This window comes from Mytilus galloprovincialis, chromosome 6 (assembly GCF_965363235.1).
Source record: "Mytilus galloprovincialis chromosome 6, xbMytGall1.hap1.1, whole genome shotgun sequence".
NCBI classification, from domain to species: Eukaryota; Metazoa; Mollusca; class Bivalvia; order Mytilida; family Mytilidae; genus Mytilus; species Mytilus galloprovincialis.
Window position 1 is genome coordinate 33,895,546 of NC_134843.1, and position 18,727 is coordinate 33,914,272.

The window sequence follows — 18,727 nt, forward strand, 5'->3', positions numbered from 1 at the left end:
CTTTAGGCGGGAAACAAAACGGAAAACAGAAAATCTGAAGTGCTGCAAAAATAATCATACATGGCCAGGACTGTTTGCTAACATCTGCCATATTTTTGACTTGGTACAGGACATTTTAAGACACAATGGTGGATTGAACCTGGTTCTATGGCTATGGCTAGCCAATCCTCCCACTTATATGGCAATGTTTTCACAACCGTAAAAATGACAACATTATGTGACAGGAATAAATTACAAATAAACGCAACACCACTCAGTTTAAAACATGATACATGTTATAAAAATAATGAATGAATAAACATAAATAAACATATTAAACAGAATACCCAAATACTGGATAAAATAGGGAAAAAATATGGACCTCTAATGATATATTAATTTATTTTGTAAGCAGATTTGTTGGTATAAACACATTTTCTAAGACTTGAAATTTATATTATCTGCATATCAATTGCACACAACATTACAACATGAAATAAAAGGTACTAATGATTTTAAAGATAAACAGTCTGTTTGAAGATGTTCAACAAAACTATAAGAAAGCTATAACACTAAGTGCAGATTGCACTTTTATTTTGAAAATCATATAATCGTTTAACTTTAATTAACTGAATATAAAAATAACTACAAAATAGTCAGGCCAGAAGACGAAAGGACGGTTCTTTATACGGATCCCGATAGTTGGGATATATTCCACGGATCTCCTCATCATACAATTCACAAAAGCCGTGACCACGTTCACTTGCACCCGTATTTGGTGGCTACGCGCAGCTGTGTTATCATGTTTCTGTAAAATATAAGCATATTCAAGCTATCAACAGTTTAAAAAATGATTAAATATATCATTAAGTTTTACAAAATGATAATTTCGAATGATTTTGTTTTCTTATTTCGTAGGAATATTCATTCCAAACTTTCATTTTCTTCGTGTAAAAAGTACTTAGCTTCAGTAATGTTATCTGTATATTACTTACGTGGTGTCATTGATTTAAACAATACTTATTTGAAATTCCTTTACGTGATTGAAAAGGTATCACAAGTAAGGCTCCTTACGGGGCAACATATATCAATTCCGGTAAAAGTCACGAAATTTTACAACTAAACATTAGAAACATTATCTACATCATCTTCTTCATGGTAAACTTTATAGGAATAAACTGTGCTATTTTCTCCACATAGAACCAAGTCATTCAATTCAATTTGAATACAAACACTATAAATACAAATATACTGACACATACTTACCGACTAAAATTTACTGATATATCGCATTTGGATCATTCACAATGTGATTCATAGGTGCATGGCCTCCTACAAATGAAATTATTTGACATCTTATTAAGATATTGAAAGATGTTATTTGTTTTCAAAGGACCGTATCAATTGAGATATCAATTATAACGATACTTTAAACAGTTTCATGTAAAATACCGAGGGATTTTCTCAGTATAAAAATAGTCAAGGAGGGAAATCCTTTGTTATTTTCATCATTGATAAAAAGTAATATTTGTTTGAATTTGATAGTAAGAATAAGTTCTTCATCATTAAAAGTAGTATAACAAAATAACTGAACTCCAAGGAAAATTCAAAACGTAAATTCTTTTACAAATGACACAATCAAATGCCTAAAAACTTCAAATGAATAGAAAACAACTGTAAGTTACAGTCTTAACAATTAAAACATCCCGAATGACTTACAGACTTTGAAAATGATAACAAATCTATTTGTCTTAATCAGTTAATGGGCAACAGAACGGCAACCTGGTTATGAAAAACAAATGTTTGTACCTTTTTTTTTCTTGAGAAGGGGAATGTACCATGAAGTGAAATTTTTCAAAAGGATTCGATACAATCTATAAAATCCTTAGTTTTGATTATCTGCAACGTGCATGTATCATATGCCTTCATGGGTATACACATGACCTGATTTTTATGTTAGGGCTATTTCTTTTCATAATCTTTATGTACAATGTAGAAATTTTTTATGATGTTAAAATATACACATTTTTCCTTATACATGTCATAAACACGCCAGTGATATATAATCTTAAACAAGTATCTCTACTGAGTGGTCATTTAAGCATCTGACTACTACTGATATATAAGTTCTAAAGAATGTCTCTTAGAATTCATATTGAGATAGATTCACCTTTCATCATAAAAAATGTATTATAAAATATACGCCAATCATCTGTCCTAGACAGACATTATATGGTAATATGAATCATTCATTGATCTGCACCAATATTGCAAAAGACTGACAAAAATAAACATTAAATAAAGTTGAGAATGAAAATGGGGAATACGTCAAAAAGACAACAACCCGACCAAAGAGCAGAAAACAGAAAACATTTTATAAAAGTAATTGGATTTTGAAGAATTCGTTTATTGCATACTCCTTAAGTACTATCTATGTACTCTTGTTGCTTCTTTTTTAATAATAAAGTCTCCATTATACCAGTAGACATCACGCGATCTATGATAATCATTCACTTCAACTTCAAGCTTAAATGGTTTACCTTCAATTACATTCTCCTCTTTTAATACATTTTCAATAGAGTATGACAGAGCTGTAAAAGAAAAAAAAGGAGATTGAAATGATTTTTTGATAATCTATATCTAGCTGTTTTTGACATAAACAAATTGTCATCAGAAACTTAAACATTTCTGATGTGTTATTTACACCAACATTTGAAGATGATTTTTATTAAATCAACATTTATGATTTTATATTTACCAAAAAAATTTAGGACGATTTTTAGTAAAGTTAAAGGTTAAAATACAAGTTGAATTCCGTCTCAAATTCATGTGACTGACATATATACATTGTCAGAAGTTGTCGTATATCACATTTGTATGTGTTTTGTTAATTAGAAAATTCGGTGTAGATGGCAGATTATAAATTCATTTTGTTTAATTTGTTAATCACTTTCATATACTTTGGGCGATATAGAGCTTGGCATATTCGATATACACATATTTATTGTTAAAGACTCCTCCATGTATGTTGCGCTCTATATGTGTGCTTTGTCTTGTTTTTTTGTTGTTGTCTCCTTAACGTTTATTCAATGTCTTCTTATTCTCATAAAAGAAAATCATTAAAGATGTTTTGGAGATTTTCCATGTGCTGATCTACATGCTGACATTACAATGTTTTATTTGCATATCTGCTGCATTTGCATCTGAAAATCTAAAAACTGTTTGATTGGTCTTCATGTGGTCTGTTGCAAGGCTTTTTTTCCAGAGGTAGTTACCTTTGCCTTGGTCGACATATATCGCATTTGGATCATTCATAATGTGATTTATAGGTGCATGGCCTCCTACAAATGAAATTGTTTGACATCTTATTAAGATATTGAAGGATGTTAAAAAAAAATTAATGGACCGTATCAATTGAGATATCAATAAAAAAAGAGTAACATTTGTTTGTATTTAATAGTAAGAATAAGTTCTATAGCATAAAAAAGTAGTATAACAAAATAACTAAACTCCAAGGAAAATTCAAAACGGAAAATTATTTTACAAATGGCAATCAAATGCCTAAGCACATCAAATGAATAGAAAAAAAACCTGTTATAGTCTTAACAATTAAAACATCCTGATTGAAATGTTTGTACTTACTGTTGGTTTTTTTTTTGGAGAAGGCAAATGAACAATGAAACGAAATTTTTCCAATGGATCCGATACAATCCGTAAAATCCTTAGTTTTAATTATCTGAAACGTGTCTGTATCATATGCCTTCATGGGTATACACATAACCTGATTTTTATGTTTTGAGCGATTTCTTTTTATAATCTTTATGTACACCGTAGAAATTTTTTATTATGTTAAAACATACACATTTTTTCTTATACATGTTATAAACACGTACGACCACATTCTGATTCCAGTGATATATAATTTTAAACAAGTATCTGTACTGAGTGGTCATTTTAGCATCTGACTACTACTAACATATAAGTTCTAAAGAATGCCTCTTAGAATTCATAGTGAGAGAAACTCCCATTTCATCATATGAAATCATTTATAAAATATATGCCAATCATCTGTCCTAGACAGACATTATATGGTAATATGAATCATTTATTGATCTGCATCAATATTGCAAATGATTGACAAAAATAACCATTAAATAAAGTTGAGAATAAAAATGGGAAATACGTCAAAGAAACAACAACCCGACCACAGAGCAGAAAACAGAAAACATTTTATAAAAATAATTGGATTTTGAAGAATTCGTCTATTACATACTATTTAAATACTATCTATGTACTCTTGTTGTTTCTTTTTTTAAATAATGATGTCTCTATTATACCAGCAGATAGTACGCGGTCTATGATAATCATTAACTTCAACTTCAGGCTTAAATTGTTTACCTTCAATTACGTTCTCCTCTTTTAATACATTTTCAATAGAGTATGAAAGAGCTGTAAAAAAAAACAAAGGTTGAAATGTTTTTTTATAATCTATGTAACTATTTTTGACATAAACAAATTGTCATCAGAGACTCAAACATTTCTGATCTGTTATTTACACCAACAGTTAATGATTATTTTTTATTAAATCAACATTTATGATTTTATATTTACCAAAAAAATTTAGGACGATTTTTGGTAAAGTTTAAGGTTAAAATACAAGTTGAATTCCGTATCAAATTCATGTGACTGACATATATTCATTGTCAGAAGTTGTCGTATATCATACTTGTATGTGTTTCATAAATTAGAAAATTCGGTGTAGATGGCAGATCATAAATTCATTTTGTTTAATTTGTCCATCACTTTCATATATTTTGGGCGATATAGAGCTTGTCATATTCTATATACACATATTTATTGTTAAAGACTCCTCCATGTATGTTGCGCTCTATATGTGTGTATTGTCTTGTTTTTATTGTCTCATTAACGTTTATCCGATGTCTTCTTTTATTCTCAAAAAAGAAAATCCTCAAAGACGTTTTGGAGATTTGCCAAGTGCTGATCTACATGTTGACATTACAATGTTTTATTTGCATATCTGCTGCATTTGCATCTGAAAGAACTATTGGAAAAACTCTTTGATTGATCTTCATGTGGTCTGTTGCAAGGCTTATTTTCCAGAGGTAGTTACCTTTGCCTTGGTCGACATATATCGCATTTGGATCATTCATAATGTGATTTATAGGTGCATGGCCTCCTACAAATGAAATTGTTTTACATCTTATTAAGATATTGAAGGATGTTAAACAAAAATTAATGGACCGTATCAATTGGGATATCAATTGAAAAAAAAGTAACATTTGTTTGTATTTAATAGTAAGAATAAGTTCTATAGCATTAAAAAGTAGTATAACAAAATAACTAAACTCCAAGGAAAATTCAAAACGGAAAATTATTTTACAAATGGCAATCAAATGCCTAAACACATCAAATGAATAGAAAAAAACCTGTTATAGTCTTAACAATTAAAACATCCTGATTGAAATATTTGTACCTACTGTTGGCTTTTTTCTGGAGAAGGCGAATGAACCATGAAGCGAAATGTTTCCAAAGGATCCGATACAATCCATAAAATCCTTAGTTTTAATTATCTGAAACGTGTCTGTATCATATGCCTTCATGGGTATACACATAACCTGATTTTTATGTTATGAGCGATTTCTTTTTATAATCTTTATGTACAATGTAGAAATGTTTTATTATGTTAAAACATACACATTTTTCCTTATACATGTTATAAACACGTACGACCACATTCTGATTCCAGTGATATATAATTTTAAACAAGTATCTGTACTGAGTGGTCATTTTAGCATCTGACTACTACTGATATATAAGTTCTAAAGAATGCCTCTTAGAATTCATACTGAGAGAGACTCCCATTTCATCATATGAAATCATTTATTAAATATATGCCAATCATCTGTCCTAGACAGACATTATATGGTAATATGAATTATTCATTGATCTGCACCAATATTGTAAATGATTGACAAAAATAAACAATAAATAAAATTGAGAATGGAAATGGGGAATGCGTCAAAGAGAAAACAACCCGACCAAAGAGCGGAAAGAAAACAGAAAACATCTTATCAAACAATTTGGATTTTGAAGGATTCGTCTTTTGCATACTACTTGAATACTATCTATGCACTCTTGTTGCTTCTTTTTTAATAATAATGTCTCTATTATACTAGTAAACTTTACGTGGTCTTAGATAACCATTTACTTCAACTTCAACCTTAAATTGTTTACCTTCAATTACTTGCTCCTCTCTTAATACATTTTCAATTGAGTATGAAAGAGCTGTAAAAGAAACAAAATTTGAAATGATTTTTTGATAATCTATATGTAAGTAACTGTTTTTGAATTAAAGAGATTGTCATCAGAGACTAAAACATTTTATGATTTGCTATTTACACCAAAATTTTAGGATGTTTTGTTATCAAATCAACATTTATGATTTTTTGTTTACAACAACATTAAAGACTATTACTTTTTGGTAAAGGTAAAGGTTAAAATACAAGTTAAATTCCGTCTCAAATTTATGTGACTGACATATACATTGTCAGAAGTTAAATGTCATATTTGTATATGTGTTTCGTTAATTTGAAAATTCGGTGTAGACATCAGATTATTAATTTTAGTTTGATTTGTTAATCACTTTCATATACTTTGGGTGATATATATAGAGCTCGGCATATTCTATATACACATTTGTATTGTTAAAGACTCCATGTATGTTGCGCTCTATATTTGTGTATTGTCTTGTTCTTGTTGTTGTCTCATTAACGTTTGTACAATGTCTTCTTTTATTCTCATAAAAGAAAATCCTTAAAATGTTTGTGAGATTTGCCATGTGCTGATCTACATGTTGAAATTACAATGCTTTATTTGCATATCTGCTGCCTCTGCATCTGAAAGAACCATTGGAAAATCTTTCTGATTGGTCTTCATGTGGTCTGTTGCAAGGCTTATTTTCCAGAGGTAGTTAAAATATATTGCTTTGGTCGACATACCTCATAGATTACTTCAGTGGTTGTAGTTTGTTTGTATGGTTCATAAGTGTTTCTCGTTTTTTTTATATAGATTAGACCGTTTGTTTTCCCGTTTGATTGGTTTTACACTAGTAATTGTTGGGGCTCATTATAGCTTGCTGTTCGATGTGAGCCTATGCTCCGTGTTAAAGACTGTACTTTGACCTATAATGGTTTACTGTTATAAATGTGACTTGGATTGGGATTTGTCTTATTGGCACTGATACCACATCTTCCTATATCTAATAACTCTGTATTGAAGAACGTAATTTAACCTATAATGATTTACTTTTACAAATTGTGACTTGGATGGAGAGTTATCTCATTGGCACTCATACTACATCTCCTTATATCTATTTAACATATTTGTCAATAGAAATCAAGAAAGGAACAACCAATGTTATGTACCATGCTACTAGTTTCCTAAATATTGCAATCTGTTATACAGAGTAATGAGGACCCGACATTCAAAAACAGGAAAGGAACAATCAACTTAAAATACGGTATGAAGCAAGGGTTAAAGACAAACAGGTTTATTCAAGACATCAAACGGAAAAAAGATCAAGAAAGAAATTTATAAACTACAAAGCTTACACTTAAATAATCTACAGCCGTGAATATAATTATGGTGGTAATCCCTGTCTACCACTACAAAGTGATAATTGCCATCCAAAATAAATACTTGTATATGCAAATAATGAAAAACTATTAACATTTCTTACTTTCGTCTATTACATCAACAGTTGCGCTGTCTCGACCAGATTTATCTTTACCTGGATTTAAAAACAGAAAAAAATATATAACGTTATATTACCAGATTAAAGAAATGGTTTATAATAATTGTTTTGTGTTTATGTACTAGTACTAGATAATTTTTTAATCAAGATTCTGCATTTCCAATTGGAGTTTTCATGAATAAAGAAAACAATTGAAAACGTTTGAAGTAATACAAGGTTTAAATTTGAATTCCATCCATATGATGCAAAACCGTTTTGAGTTGTTTTATTATACTGCGTTGGTAAAAAAACCCAACCCACTATGATGAGGAATGATAATAGGCATTTTGTTTATGCCCGCGTCACTCTGTTCCGATTTTTATATACGATGGACACCCGAATGCTAAAATTGTAAGTTCGTACGAAGTTGGTCCCGATCTCGTTAAAATACCAAAAAGTGACCGAAGCAAGTACGATGAATAACGAAGTCTATACGATGGTGCTGAAATTGTATACGATAGCAAAAGATGGACATACTAAGGTTAACCGAAGACGGGTATTTAAGCTTCATATCTCAGCCGTAGCCTACACGATTGATCACGAAGGCTACACTATGGATTACGAAGGCTACATGATGGATTACGATGATGGCGCGATGGCCATACGATGTCTAAAAAATACGAACAGAATTTTGACAACATATCGTTTCTGTACAAGTCTGCCATGCATGGCGGGTAATCGATCTTTTTGTCTAATTCTTATAAAACTTAGTTTATTATCCCCTCGCCTACTACATGTAAGTTGCGTGTAGATAAAATTGTTATGGACACTCTAGAACCAAAATGCTCAAAACTTGGTATGGTGTTACTCGTTAAGAATATCTTAAGCGCTATTGACTTTAAAGTTCAACGGTCAAGGTCACAGTGGCAGTTGTAATACAAGGCAATATCACCCTTGTGGACACTCTAAAACCAATATGCTTCAAAAGATTTTAACCACATTTGGTATATTGTTCCTCCTTGTAATGATCTGACATTTTTTACGTTCAAGGCCAAAGGTCAAGGTCATGCAGATGGACTTGTTTTTTCTCCTTGAAATAGCATAATACACAGGAAATTGGTTGCTCATTTTTTTACCTGCTGGTTCTAAAGACAATATTAAAGGTATTTCCAGTTACTAAATGTTTTGGTTGGTTTCTAAAAAAATAGTTTATGTATCAAATATGCATATTCAATTTACCATTTTCTGCATGTGTCATATACAAATATAGTGTCCATATTTGTCCCCAATATGTTACATACGAGGGGATGCCACGCTCAGCATTGCCTTGTTTGAACTGTAAAATGTGTGCACTAGTCTGAATAATCACCCATAATTATGCCCATGTTTACTGATCTATCTTAAAGGTAAGGTAATGGGTTCGTTGATCCCTTTTATTCAAAAAGATCTCTTTCCAGGAGAATATCACAATAATATAGACAAAAGGAAGGATGTGGAGAACGCAACAAAGGCGGCAAAATATGACATATAGAAAACAAAATGGTTATGGAGTAAACATTCGTGTGACAACAACTCAGACGATACATAAAAAATCAGAATAATGAATAAAAAGTTGGTTTCCCTATATACGTGTACCTGCAGTGTTGGTGTACGAGGCGCGTTTATTTAAAGGAACCCCAGCATGTAAAGATATGAAACAATCCAGATGGAAAAGGCCTGAACATATCGCTCTTATCATAACTAACGTTTTTGTCTTTTCGTGTTGTTGTTGTGAATAGAAGAAATTGAATATGTTCCGACATTGTCTAATATAAATTAAAAACTCGAAATTCTTTGTCACCTTTAATCATGTTACTTGATATAAAAAATTGACAAAAAATAATATTTTACTTGTAAAAGTAAATCCTGAGCCTGTAATAGCTGCTCTTCTTGTTCCATTTGAATTAATAGAAACAACGCTGTCGCCTTTCTTGTTCTCATAGAATCATATGATATGAGCTCCATGTTTTGTGAACGTCTTTCTTAACTGTCGTATTGGACTGACCAGTGCATATCGCGCATGGCACTTTAAATGTATTTTAGCGCGAAAATTAACTTACATTTAGCTGGATTTATTGCTGTCGTAGTTCCATCTTGTCGCCTTCGTACTTTTATTCGATGACAACACGACGGGATTACGAGGTCTTCACGAAGTCGTGTTGCCATCGTAAGACCTTCGGGTATCTTCGTGATTCATTCGTATAGACATCGTAATGTCAAAACTGCCCGATGGAAACGATTGAAACACGAATGCAATACGATGTTCAAAGATGCATTCCCGGTGACATTACGATATTGAGGATGGTGATACGAACTCAATACGAACCCTCAACATCGGGCGCACCTTCGGGAATTTTTTAACATGTTAAAAAATTTAGAACCCTTCCCGAAGTTGTCCCCGAAGGCTAGAAAAAGTGGCCGATGGTTAAAGATGGTTAAAGATGGCACTACGAATAGCCCGATCTGGATACGATCAGCCCCGATTTTGAAAATGTCCATTATCGTGTTGCCATCGGTGTAAAAATCGGGACAGTGTGACGCGGGCATTACCCTTTCAGATCACAATCATGTAATGCTTTTAAAAAAATAACGGAAAAAATATGAAAGATTATGAAATACTTTCGGATTTAAAAAAAAAAGATTAACTCCAGAATTTTATCTAGTTTATGCAACACGTCATATGTATCGTGACTATAAACACCCAACTAGTTTTTTTTCAGTACAGCACGAAATGTGTTGCCCTAAAGCAAATATTTAAACATAATTTTTAAATCTAATTACTGGTATGACAATCTGAGAGACTAAATGAATTTCTTGTTAACATCTGCTGAAAAATTGATTTATTGATTTATTATACATTTTAGTTTTCGAAATCAAGTGACATGAGAGCACGTGGGGGGGGGGGGTGGTAACTTCGATATTTTTTTGGTAGGGGTGTGCCATTTTTGCCTCAAACAACGTGCCCATTTTAATATAACATTCACTGAAATTCAGTACCTATAGTTATATAAATATCTCGGAAAGAATGACCTATACTTATATACAATATTTAAAATATGATCCATGCTTATATAAGGACTAACTCATCATCACTCATAATTATAAATATAATTCATAAATATACCAGCTACCCTTAAGTTTTTATATATGAATTGACATTGTTTGGTGCACATATATTTTATCGTTATATATACGCATGGATTGTTGGATTAACTGCATCAGGAGACAAATTTCCGGGGTTCATTTGGGGACTTATTTGAAAGGTGAACTTTCAAATGAATTGATTTAATTTAATATAATAATTGACCATTAATAATGTAAGATTCTCAATAGCATATTTATATATGATATGTAGATCATACCCCAAATCAATATACAGTTATCAAACGTAAATGCATTTTAATATAGGATGTCATTAAAAAGGAGGGTCATTTTTATATAAAATCTCGCAACATTATGACCCATATTTTTGGCACATCCCCGTATACCCAATAATAGGAAGTTAACCCCCCCCCCTCGTGCCTGAGAGTAGCCATATCGTACTTACTTCTTTTCTTAAATAATATAAACAATATCTTAATACTAGCACAATAATATGAACAACAATTATTGAAAAATTAATATTATACATATTGTTTATTAAAGTCACTGAAATCTGCACTAAACATTTGCATTCAAAAGTGAACGTCCTAATTTAAAACACATTCTTTCACCACATTTTATCGTGTAATTTTTTTGTTAATCTTCCCTATTTTTGATATCTTTTTAATGTACTACCATTACATGTATATTTTGTTCAAGTAATGTTTGGTTTCAGACTGAAAGATTTTTATGTGGTTTTCAAAATCGTTCATTTCACAGCGTCATGTATTATGAAAAATTTCACCAAAAGTCTAAACACTATTAATACTCACAGCAGACTTGTATAGTTAGTAGAACATATGATAAAATAAGTGTGGCACCTTCCAAATATAATGACCATCCAGCATCACTTAAACTTGCAGACATTTTATCTATAATTGCTGTTACGAATATAGTTAGAACAGCACCTTGTATCAAACCTAAAACATACAATAATTTTACGAAAAATCATTTCGTCATTATAGTCCAAAAGTACAAAAAATAAATCGAAAACAATTCTTAAACAGGTTTTAAGGTGGTACATAACTCTACATGGAGATAACTATGTAAATATCAGCTGAACGTTTTAATCACGCCTTATGTTAAGGTTATATAATTAAAAGCTTCCCAATGATCAAAATAAGTGGCTGTCAAACTGCTATATAGCCAATGAAATTTTTCCGATAAAGTGTGTGTATATTTTTGTCAAAGGGTCTTAGTCAATGTTAATATGTCAAATTAATTTTTAGGAAAATTAAATGAGCCATATTAATTTTAGTCATGGTATTTGGTACCACCTTAAGATCAATTAATATCCGTAGAAAAAAAAATCTAGTTTTATCGATTGTCGTTTCAAATTCCTCTCTTTCTCGTACCGCAAGGGTCGTTCAATGTCATTTTGAGTGTTTTTCATAAGAGATGAACGTCTGTCTTGCATAAGAGGAGTACTGTAGTACGAAAATAACTCATCAGCAGCATTTGTAGATAGTACAGGTGTTCATGAAAATTGTCCTGTTCTACCATTTTTTGCATAAATGATCTCTGACATTAAAAAGAATTCTTCTATCCTGCAGAAATTTAGTTTCGTGTTCATTTAACAACCACCGTTTTATAATCGTGGTCTTATGAGTCATCCTGCTAGTTTATAAAAATAAAAACAACAATTTATAAGTTTCACTCGTCTGACTCGCTATCTTAATTTACCCACATCTAGAACGCTTTAAGCCGAATATTTGAAAGTCGGGGATGTATAAGAACCATCTTATACTTATTCATATAGTGAATATATCCAGATACAGATACATGTATGTGCAAAAGGCATACTTTTTGAGGTAATGAAAACGCACCTTGCTATTGATATAGAATTGTCTGATTTTCACTTTTCATACTATTTATATTAATAGTTGACTACATGTACAAATATCCAATAGTGTTAGTTTAGTTTAAACATATTTTATTGTTCAACAATGACAAATGGATTACACACAAGTTTTTCAACTTAGTAACGTCTTGTTACTTGGTACATTTGAGATTGGAGGGAAAAAACTTAGTCTATTTATTACTGATAGCAAAGTAATAAGAAATGACTTACACCAAGAAAACATGACCAAACTGGTACATCTACGGGTCTTTTTTCCTTTGCATCCATTACAACGTAAGGTAGAAAACATTACGATAAAAACTAAACCGATCCAACTACATGATGCAATTGAAAGATAATACACTACATCAAACATATCTGCAAAAGACAATTAAGGTTACACCGATGTTGAAGTTACCTGTCGACTTTTTTTACCGTTGTTGTAATTAGTAAATTAAATACAATGTTAATATATTATCTCCTACCAGTTTATCTACCATATATTATATATTTTAGTAAACCCCGTGCTTGTCCGAATGTTTCTTTTGGTGTTTTTTTCCCAATACACAAAGGACCGAACAGCAATTTAAGTGCTGTTTATTTGCTCTTTGTGTACGGATTTTTTCTCTATCAGTTACAGCGCTCTACGCATGCTGGCGTTTTTAGCTTCACATACAGTATAGACGCATTCATATTGTTGGAGAATGTATTTTTCCATCTAGGTTTCTATTCACTTTTTTTATGTATATGTTTATAAAATGTTGTATGTTAAGATATGTTACCCCAGGTTCCTTTAAAAAAGGTATGCAAAGAAAAAAAAATTTACCTGCTTTACTTACTTTTAAACATTGAACGTTCTATTTAAAGAACTTTGAAATATTTTGAGCAATATATTTTCAAGTAAGAGCAAATATTTATTAGTTATGAATGTACGTTTTCCTTTTAGTACAAATGAAAATGTAGTTAAGTCCTCGTCTTATATTTTTTTTAATGAAATCCAAGCCATGTACTTTTTGGCAGGTTCTCAGCCTTTTAATGAAATATTTGAATGTAAATGGTAGCGGGTGAATAACTCTTCTTTTTTGTTTTATATTGCATCCTTAAAAAACAAATACAGATTTTTGAAAAGATTAAGATGAGTTCAGCTACCGATGACGCGACGCAAGATTATCAATACATAGTAAATGTCTTTAAACGTTTTTAATGCAGAATTGTGTCTCTGTGTTTGTTTCTTCTGAGTTGGCCAGACGAATAGGGGAAGGGTTGAGATATCAGAAAACATGCTTAAACCCGCATAATTGTTTTTAATGTATAAAACAGGGGCAGTCTCGTATGGTTTAAAAAAAAATATCTAATTCATTTATGTGTTTTGGAGTGTGACTTCCTTTTTTAATGAACTATAATTACATTTATTTAAGTGCAAGATTAAGCCCGCCTCTAAATTTTCTCGCTGCGCCTAAATGCTTTTTTGTGCTTCTTTGTTTCATATTTGTTTGTTTTTATAGTGATTAAGATTATAACACAATATTGACTACTGTATCCCTATTTTTGACATTTTTACCTATTATATCTTGTTTTGTTCACACATTATTTTCAATATAATGGAATTTGATGCGACTGTCATACAAGTGAGAGGTTTCGCTGGTTATAAAAGTAGGTTTAATACACCATTTTCTACAAAGGAAAATGCCTGTACCAGGTCAAGAATTTGACAGTTATCCATTCGTGTGATGTTTGAGCATTTGATTTTGCCATTTGATAAAGGACTTTTCTGTTTGAATTTTACATGGAATTCAGTATTTTTGTGATTTTATTTTTTTGAAGACTCATTGTTGGTCTTGGGCTGTTTGCTGCGTTTTAGTCGGGTTTTTGTCTCTTTGACACTTAGCTTATTTATGTTGTTAATTTCATTTTATGGGAATACTAATTGCGCTGCATTGTAAATCAAAAAAGTTGTTAACATTTTCACCTTTTTCGATTTCAGATGTATGGTTGTTTAATTTCATATAAAATTTTAATCCTGGTATCTACGATGAGTTTATATAGAGTATTACATGATTAATTTTGTCAATGACAAGTTTAAATATTGTCTTTAAAATAAATCAAATGTGTACTTTCTTGAAGTTCTTAAATTATATTTGTTAGTTTCAACATATATAATTGTAGTCCGGTTTCATCATAACTATTTGAAATCACGTCTTTGAATCATTAAATTAGATAATATGTAATTGTCCATTAATTCGTAGATTGTAATTATGATACAAAACATTTAACCAAAGGAAAAAAACCTTTGTTCTTTTGTTCAATGCAAGGTCGAAGACGTCAAAACTAAATTCATAAAAAAAAAATTATATCTGTTTCTGAAATAAGTTTTAACATAGCTTTTGTTTTTTTTTTAACCCTGTATACCACAATGTCCCATGTGAAATTAAATTATTTTTGAAAATACTTTGAACGACAAAATTTCTTTCTTTGTGACGTTTACATTTTCTGCCATAAAACATGCGAAGCAATGAATGTGTTCGGTTAAATTGATAGATGCTTTGTGTGCTTCTTTGTTAAATATTTGTTTGTTTTGAGATTGTGACTCAGTTTACCCATATTGTGACTATTTTACCTATCATGTCTGTTTTATTCAGGCATCGTTGTAAATATATCAGATTTTGATGCCACTGTCATACAAATGAGGGGTTAAGCGCGATAAAACCAGGTTCAATCCACCATTTTCTCTATAAGGAAATGCCTGTACCAAGTAAGGAATATGACAGTTGCTATCCATTTGTTTGATGTGTTTGAGCTTTTGATTTTGCTATTTGATTAGGATTTATATCTAGCAATTGACTATACGGGTCGGTTGGAGACAAAACTTTCCTATAAAAGAGATCATTCTTTTTCCGAATTGTGACATTTTCACTTTTAAACCAAGAGTTCCAAATAGCGAATTTGAAATCTTCACTTCGTAAAATTGACGGACGCCATCACGAGTTGGTTTACCGTTATGGAATATTCGCTACACAGATGATTTCGGATATGTTCCTTTAATATGTCGTAACTACAATTCCGTTCCCTTTTTACGAATCTGACCTACTGAATTAGACTGTTTACCGGCTTTTTAATAACATGAGCAACACGACGGGGTGCAACATGTGAAGCAGGATATACTTACTCTTCGGGATGTGTCGATTTCGTTATATTATCTGGATAAAGTATTAGAAAGTGTGAATCTCAGCAGGAGAGTTAACTACTAATGTATACATGTGCTGCATTTTATTGAAAAAATAATTTATGTTCGGTTAAGCCTGCCAAAAACTATACTTATATACATGTAAGAACATAAGAATGCATGTTACTTCATCGAATCAATAATTCAAAAATACAATCAATATTTTCTAACTAATTTTTTTCATAGCCCCATTATCATTATTATTATAACTTACATTCAAGATTTGGAAGTATATCCACAACGTTGTGACAGATAGTACCATCTATAGTATTGTTACAATATCTCCTTAGGCCACAATGATATTCGTTTGTCTTTATCCATTTGTTTGTAAACAGACCACATAACAGGCCAGCCTCAATAAACAAATATCCAACTATGATTAAAATTGCATGTTTTTTCATTAATTCCATGAGTAGTAATTATTTGCCAGTCAACTGTAAAAAGTCCACATTGGCGCTTTATATAGCTAACTTTATTTAAGAACTTCATCAGGAACGTTTATAACCAGGTGTGACCTCATATTAAATATACGTCACATATTTCTTTTGAAAAGAATAAATATACAATTAGGAAAAAATTATCTGATCATTTAACTTATCATAAGTCATTTTCAAAAAGTCGTCTATACTGATATTTATGCGTACACCAATACCTAAATCAGACTGAAATATAGAGGGGGCGTATCAAAATGTTTAAATATTCTGAACTAATATTGATTGAATTTCGATGGAAAATTGTATCTAAAAATCAGTTTAACAACATTGAAAGTTTTCAAGACTAATTTATCAGTTTTAGTAGAGAAAAGAGAGGATATGCAATTGTTAAATATTGAATTCAGTTAATGAAATCATATTTCGTATAAAATACATGTACGGTATCACTTCGCTTTCCGCTCGCTCGCATTTCTTTTGAATATTTGCAATTTTTGTTTTTCTTCTATATCGCTGGATGAAACTCAAAAAGTTTAAAGCACCAATGAGACTAATGTTAAAATCAGGCAAAAACCGTAAATTGAAAATAGAATATTCCTACTTTTATTTCTATTTATCTATGATTATCATTCAATGTTATCTTACAAAACAAAAAGTACCTGTTTTTCAAAAAAAAATTCAAATTGCGTCCGAACGTTGCATGATGTGTTTGAACTTTTGAATTTGCCCTTTTTAAAGATTTTTCTTTTTGAATTTACCTTGGAGTTCGGTAAATATGTGATTTTACTTTTTATCACATTTATAAGCTGTCAAAAGTGAACTTTTGCCTAGATTTCTTGATCATTGAGGTCAGTAGTTCTTCGAAAAAAAACCATAGAATTATTTAAATAAAGTATGATTTACATCATAAAATGTTCTCACTTTCCTATTTCGTTATGCTATTTTAGTTTTCCTTTTATTAAACTTTTCACAACTAATATTATAAGCATCCAGTAGTTCCATTTTTACAGAATAAGACATGTTATTAAAAAAATAATCTAACAAAATATTTTCATTGAAATTGATTAATGTTATCTATAGTATACCAAATTTTTATAAACTTTTATGTAACTAACTGTGATCAAAATAAATCTTGATAGCACCCCTCAACAAAAAGATTGTCTCCCAAAACATGCATATTTAAATGTCTATTTGAATGTAAATAATAGTCTTTTATTTCAAATGTAACACAGCTTATAAAATAGAGATATACAAATATGATAACATCAGCGATTATATACAAACTTGTTTTACAATTACAAGCTAATTTGAACCATTGGATTATCAGCGGAGAAGGACAAACATACTATGAATAATGAAATATGAAATATGGTCTTTATAATGTGGATTGATTATTATTCGTTGGATATCATTTTTTTGTGGATTTCGTGGGTACAGGTGAACAACGAATTTAAATTTACAACGAATTACAAATTATCTTTCATGTGGTATGCAGACTTTTGCAAAACCACGAAATCAAATATAAACGAAAAGGCAAGTTTTCTGCAATCGACGAAATTTGGCACCCACGAAAATAAATGATACCACAGTATAATGAAGATCTATAAATGTCGAATCTGACCAGTGACATAACAATTTCAAACTCTTTGACGTAATAAACAGACAAAACTTTTTTGAATTTATATCAAAATGGTTTTTTTTTTCAAATAAAATGGTTTATATGTATATTCCATATTCAAAATCGATGCCCCATACTGTAAACATAGTTTTATCTATTGGTTTGCATGTTTATGCAGTGTGCAGAACTTTATCAAAAATGTATGGTTTGATTTCTGTGTATGTACAAACTTTCGTTGTAAATAAGATGTAAATGTATCACATAAAATAACTTATTCAACTATAATTGTCAAACGTTTATTAAATTTATGCAACAATAAATATAAGAAAATGGGGTATGAGTGCACTCCATTCAAGTCACAATTTGTAAAAGTTTTTTATAACTAAAATGTCTGTTACACGTTTATTCAATCTATTCACGTAACAATCAATATTGCTAATATGGTCTATATTTTTAGTTCGTGGTCAACTGTTAAGCGTTCGACAATAAACTACGTTGTAAAACTGTTAAGCGTTCAACTATAAACTATCTCTGATTCGATTATCTCACACTTCGTCTCATTAACAAATTGTATCACAGGCAAGGTAAGAACGATTACACTTAATCGTAATATCAGTAAGGTTTAACCACTTATATGTCTGCATGACAAGAACAATTAAACTATACAGCACGAACATTATTAATTATATTAAACTTATTTTTT

General features: G+C 30.7%; 1 protein-coding gene across 4 annotated transcripts; it reads right to left on the reverse strand.

Annotated features, from left to right (window-relative positions):
* Positions 1 to 546: 546 nt before the first annotated feature.
* Positions 547 to 16,558, reverse strand: LOC143078096 (uncharacterized). Of its 4 annotated transcripts, XM_076253070.1 has the most exons (11): positions 16,190 to 16,547; positions 12,984 to 13,130; positions 11,686 to 11,832; positions 7,739 to 7,789; positions 6,235 to 6,285; positions 5,111 to 5,176; positions 4,378 to 4,428; positions 3,255 to 3,320; positions 2,520 to 2,570; positions 1,246 to 1,311; positions 547 to 787 (listed from the first exon to the last, which is right to left on the reverse strand). In XM_076253070.1, the coding sequence occupies exons 1-10, from the start codon at positions 16,383 to 16,385 to the stop codon at positions 1,256 to 1,258; spliced, it is 882 nt and encodes a 293-aa protein (XP_076109185.1). In that variant the 5' UTR covers positions 16,386 to 16,547; the 3' UTR covers positions 547 to 787; positions 1,246 to 1,255. The 4 variants fall into 4 exon arrangements, with proteins under 4 accessions (XP_076109185.1, XP_076109187.1, XP_076109186.1 ...); XM_076253072.1 differs by lacking the exon at positions 12,984 to 13,130 and having other exon boundaries at positions 16,190 to 16,546; XM_076253071.1 differs by lacking the exons at positions 2,520 to 2,570; positions 3,255 to 3,320 and having other exon boundaries at positions 16,190 to 16,558.
* Between the last annotated feature and the right edge of the window lie 2,169 nt (positions 16,559 to 18,727).

Coding starts and splice junctions, on each gene's coding strand:
- LOC143078096 (XM_076253070.1), bottom strand. CDS start 16,385: ATGGAATTAATGAAAAAACATGCAATTTTAATCATAGTTGGATATTTG. Junction 5,177..6,234: donor AGAGGAGCAAGTAATTGAAG/GTAAACAATTTA, acceptor TTTCATTTGTAG/GAGGCCATGCACCTATAAAT. Junction 3,321..4,377: donor AGAGGAGAACGTAATTGAAG/GTAAACAATTTA, acceptor TTTCATTTGTAG/GAGGCCATGCACCTATAAAT.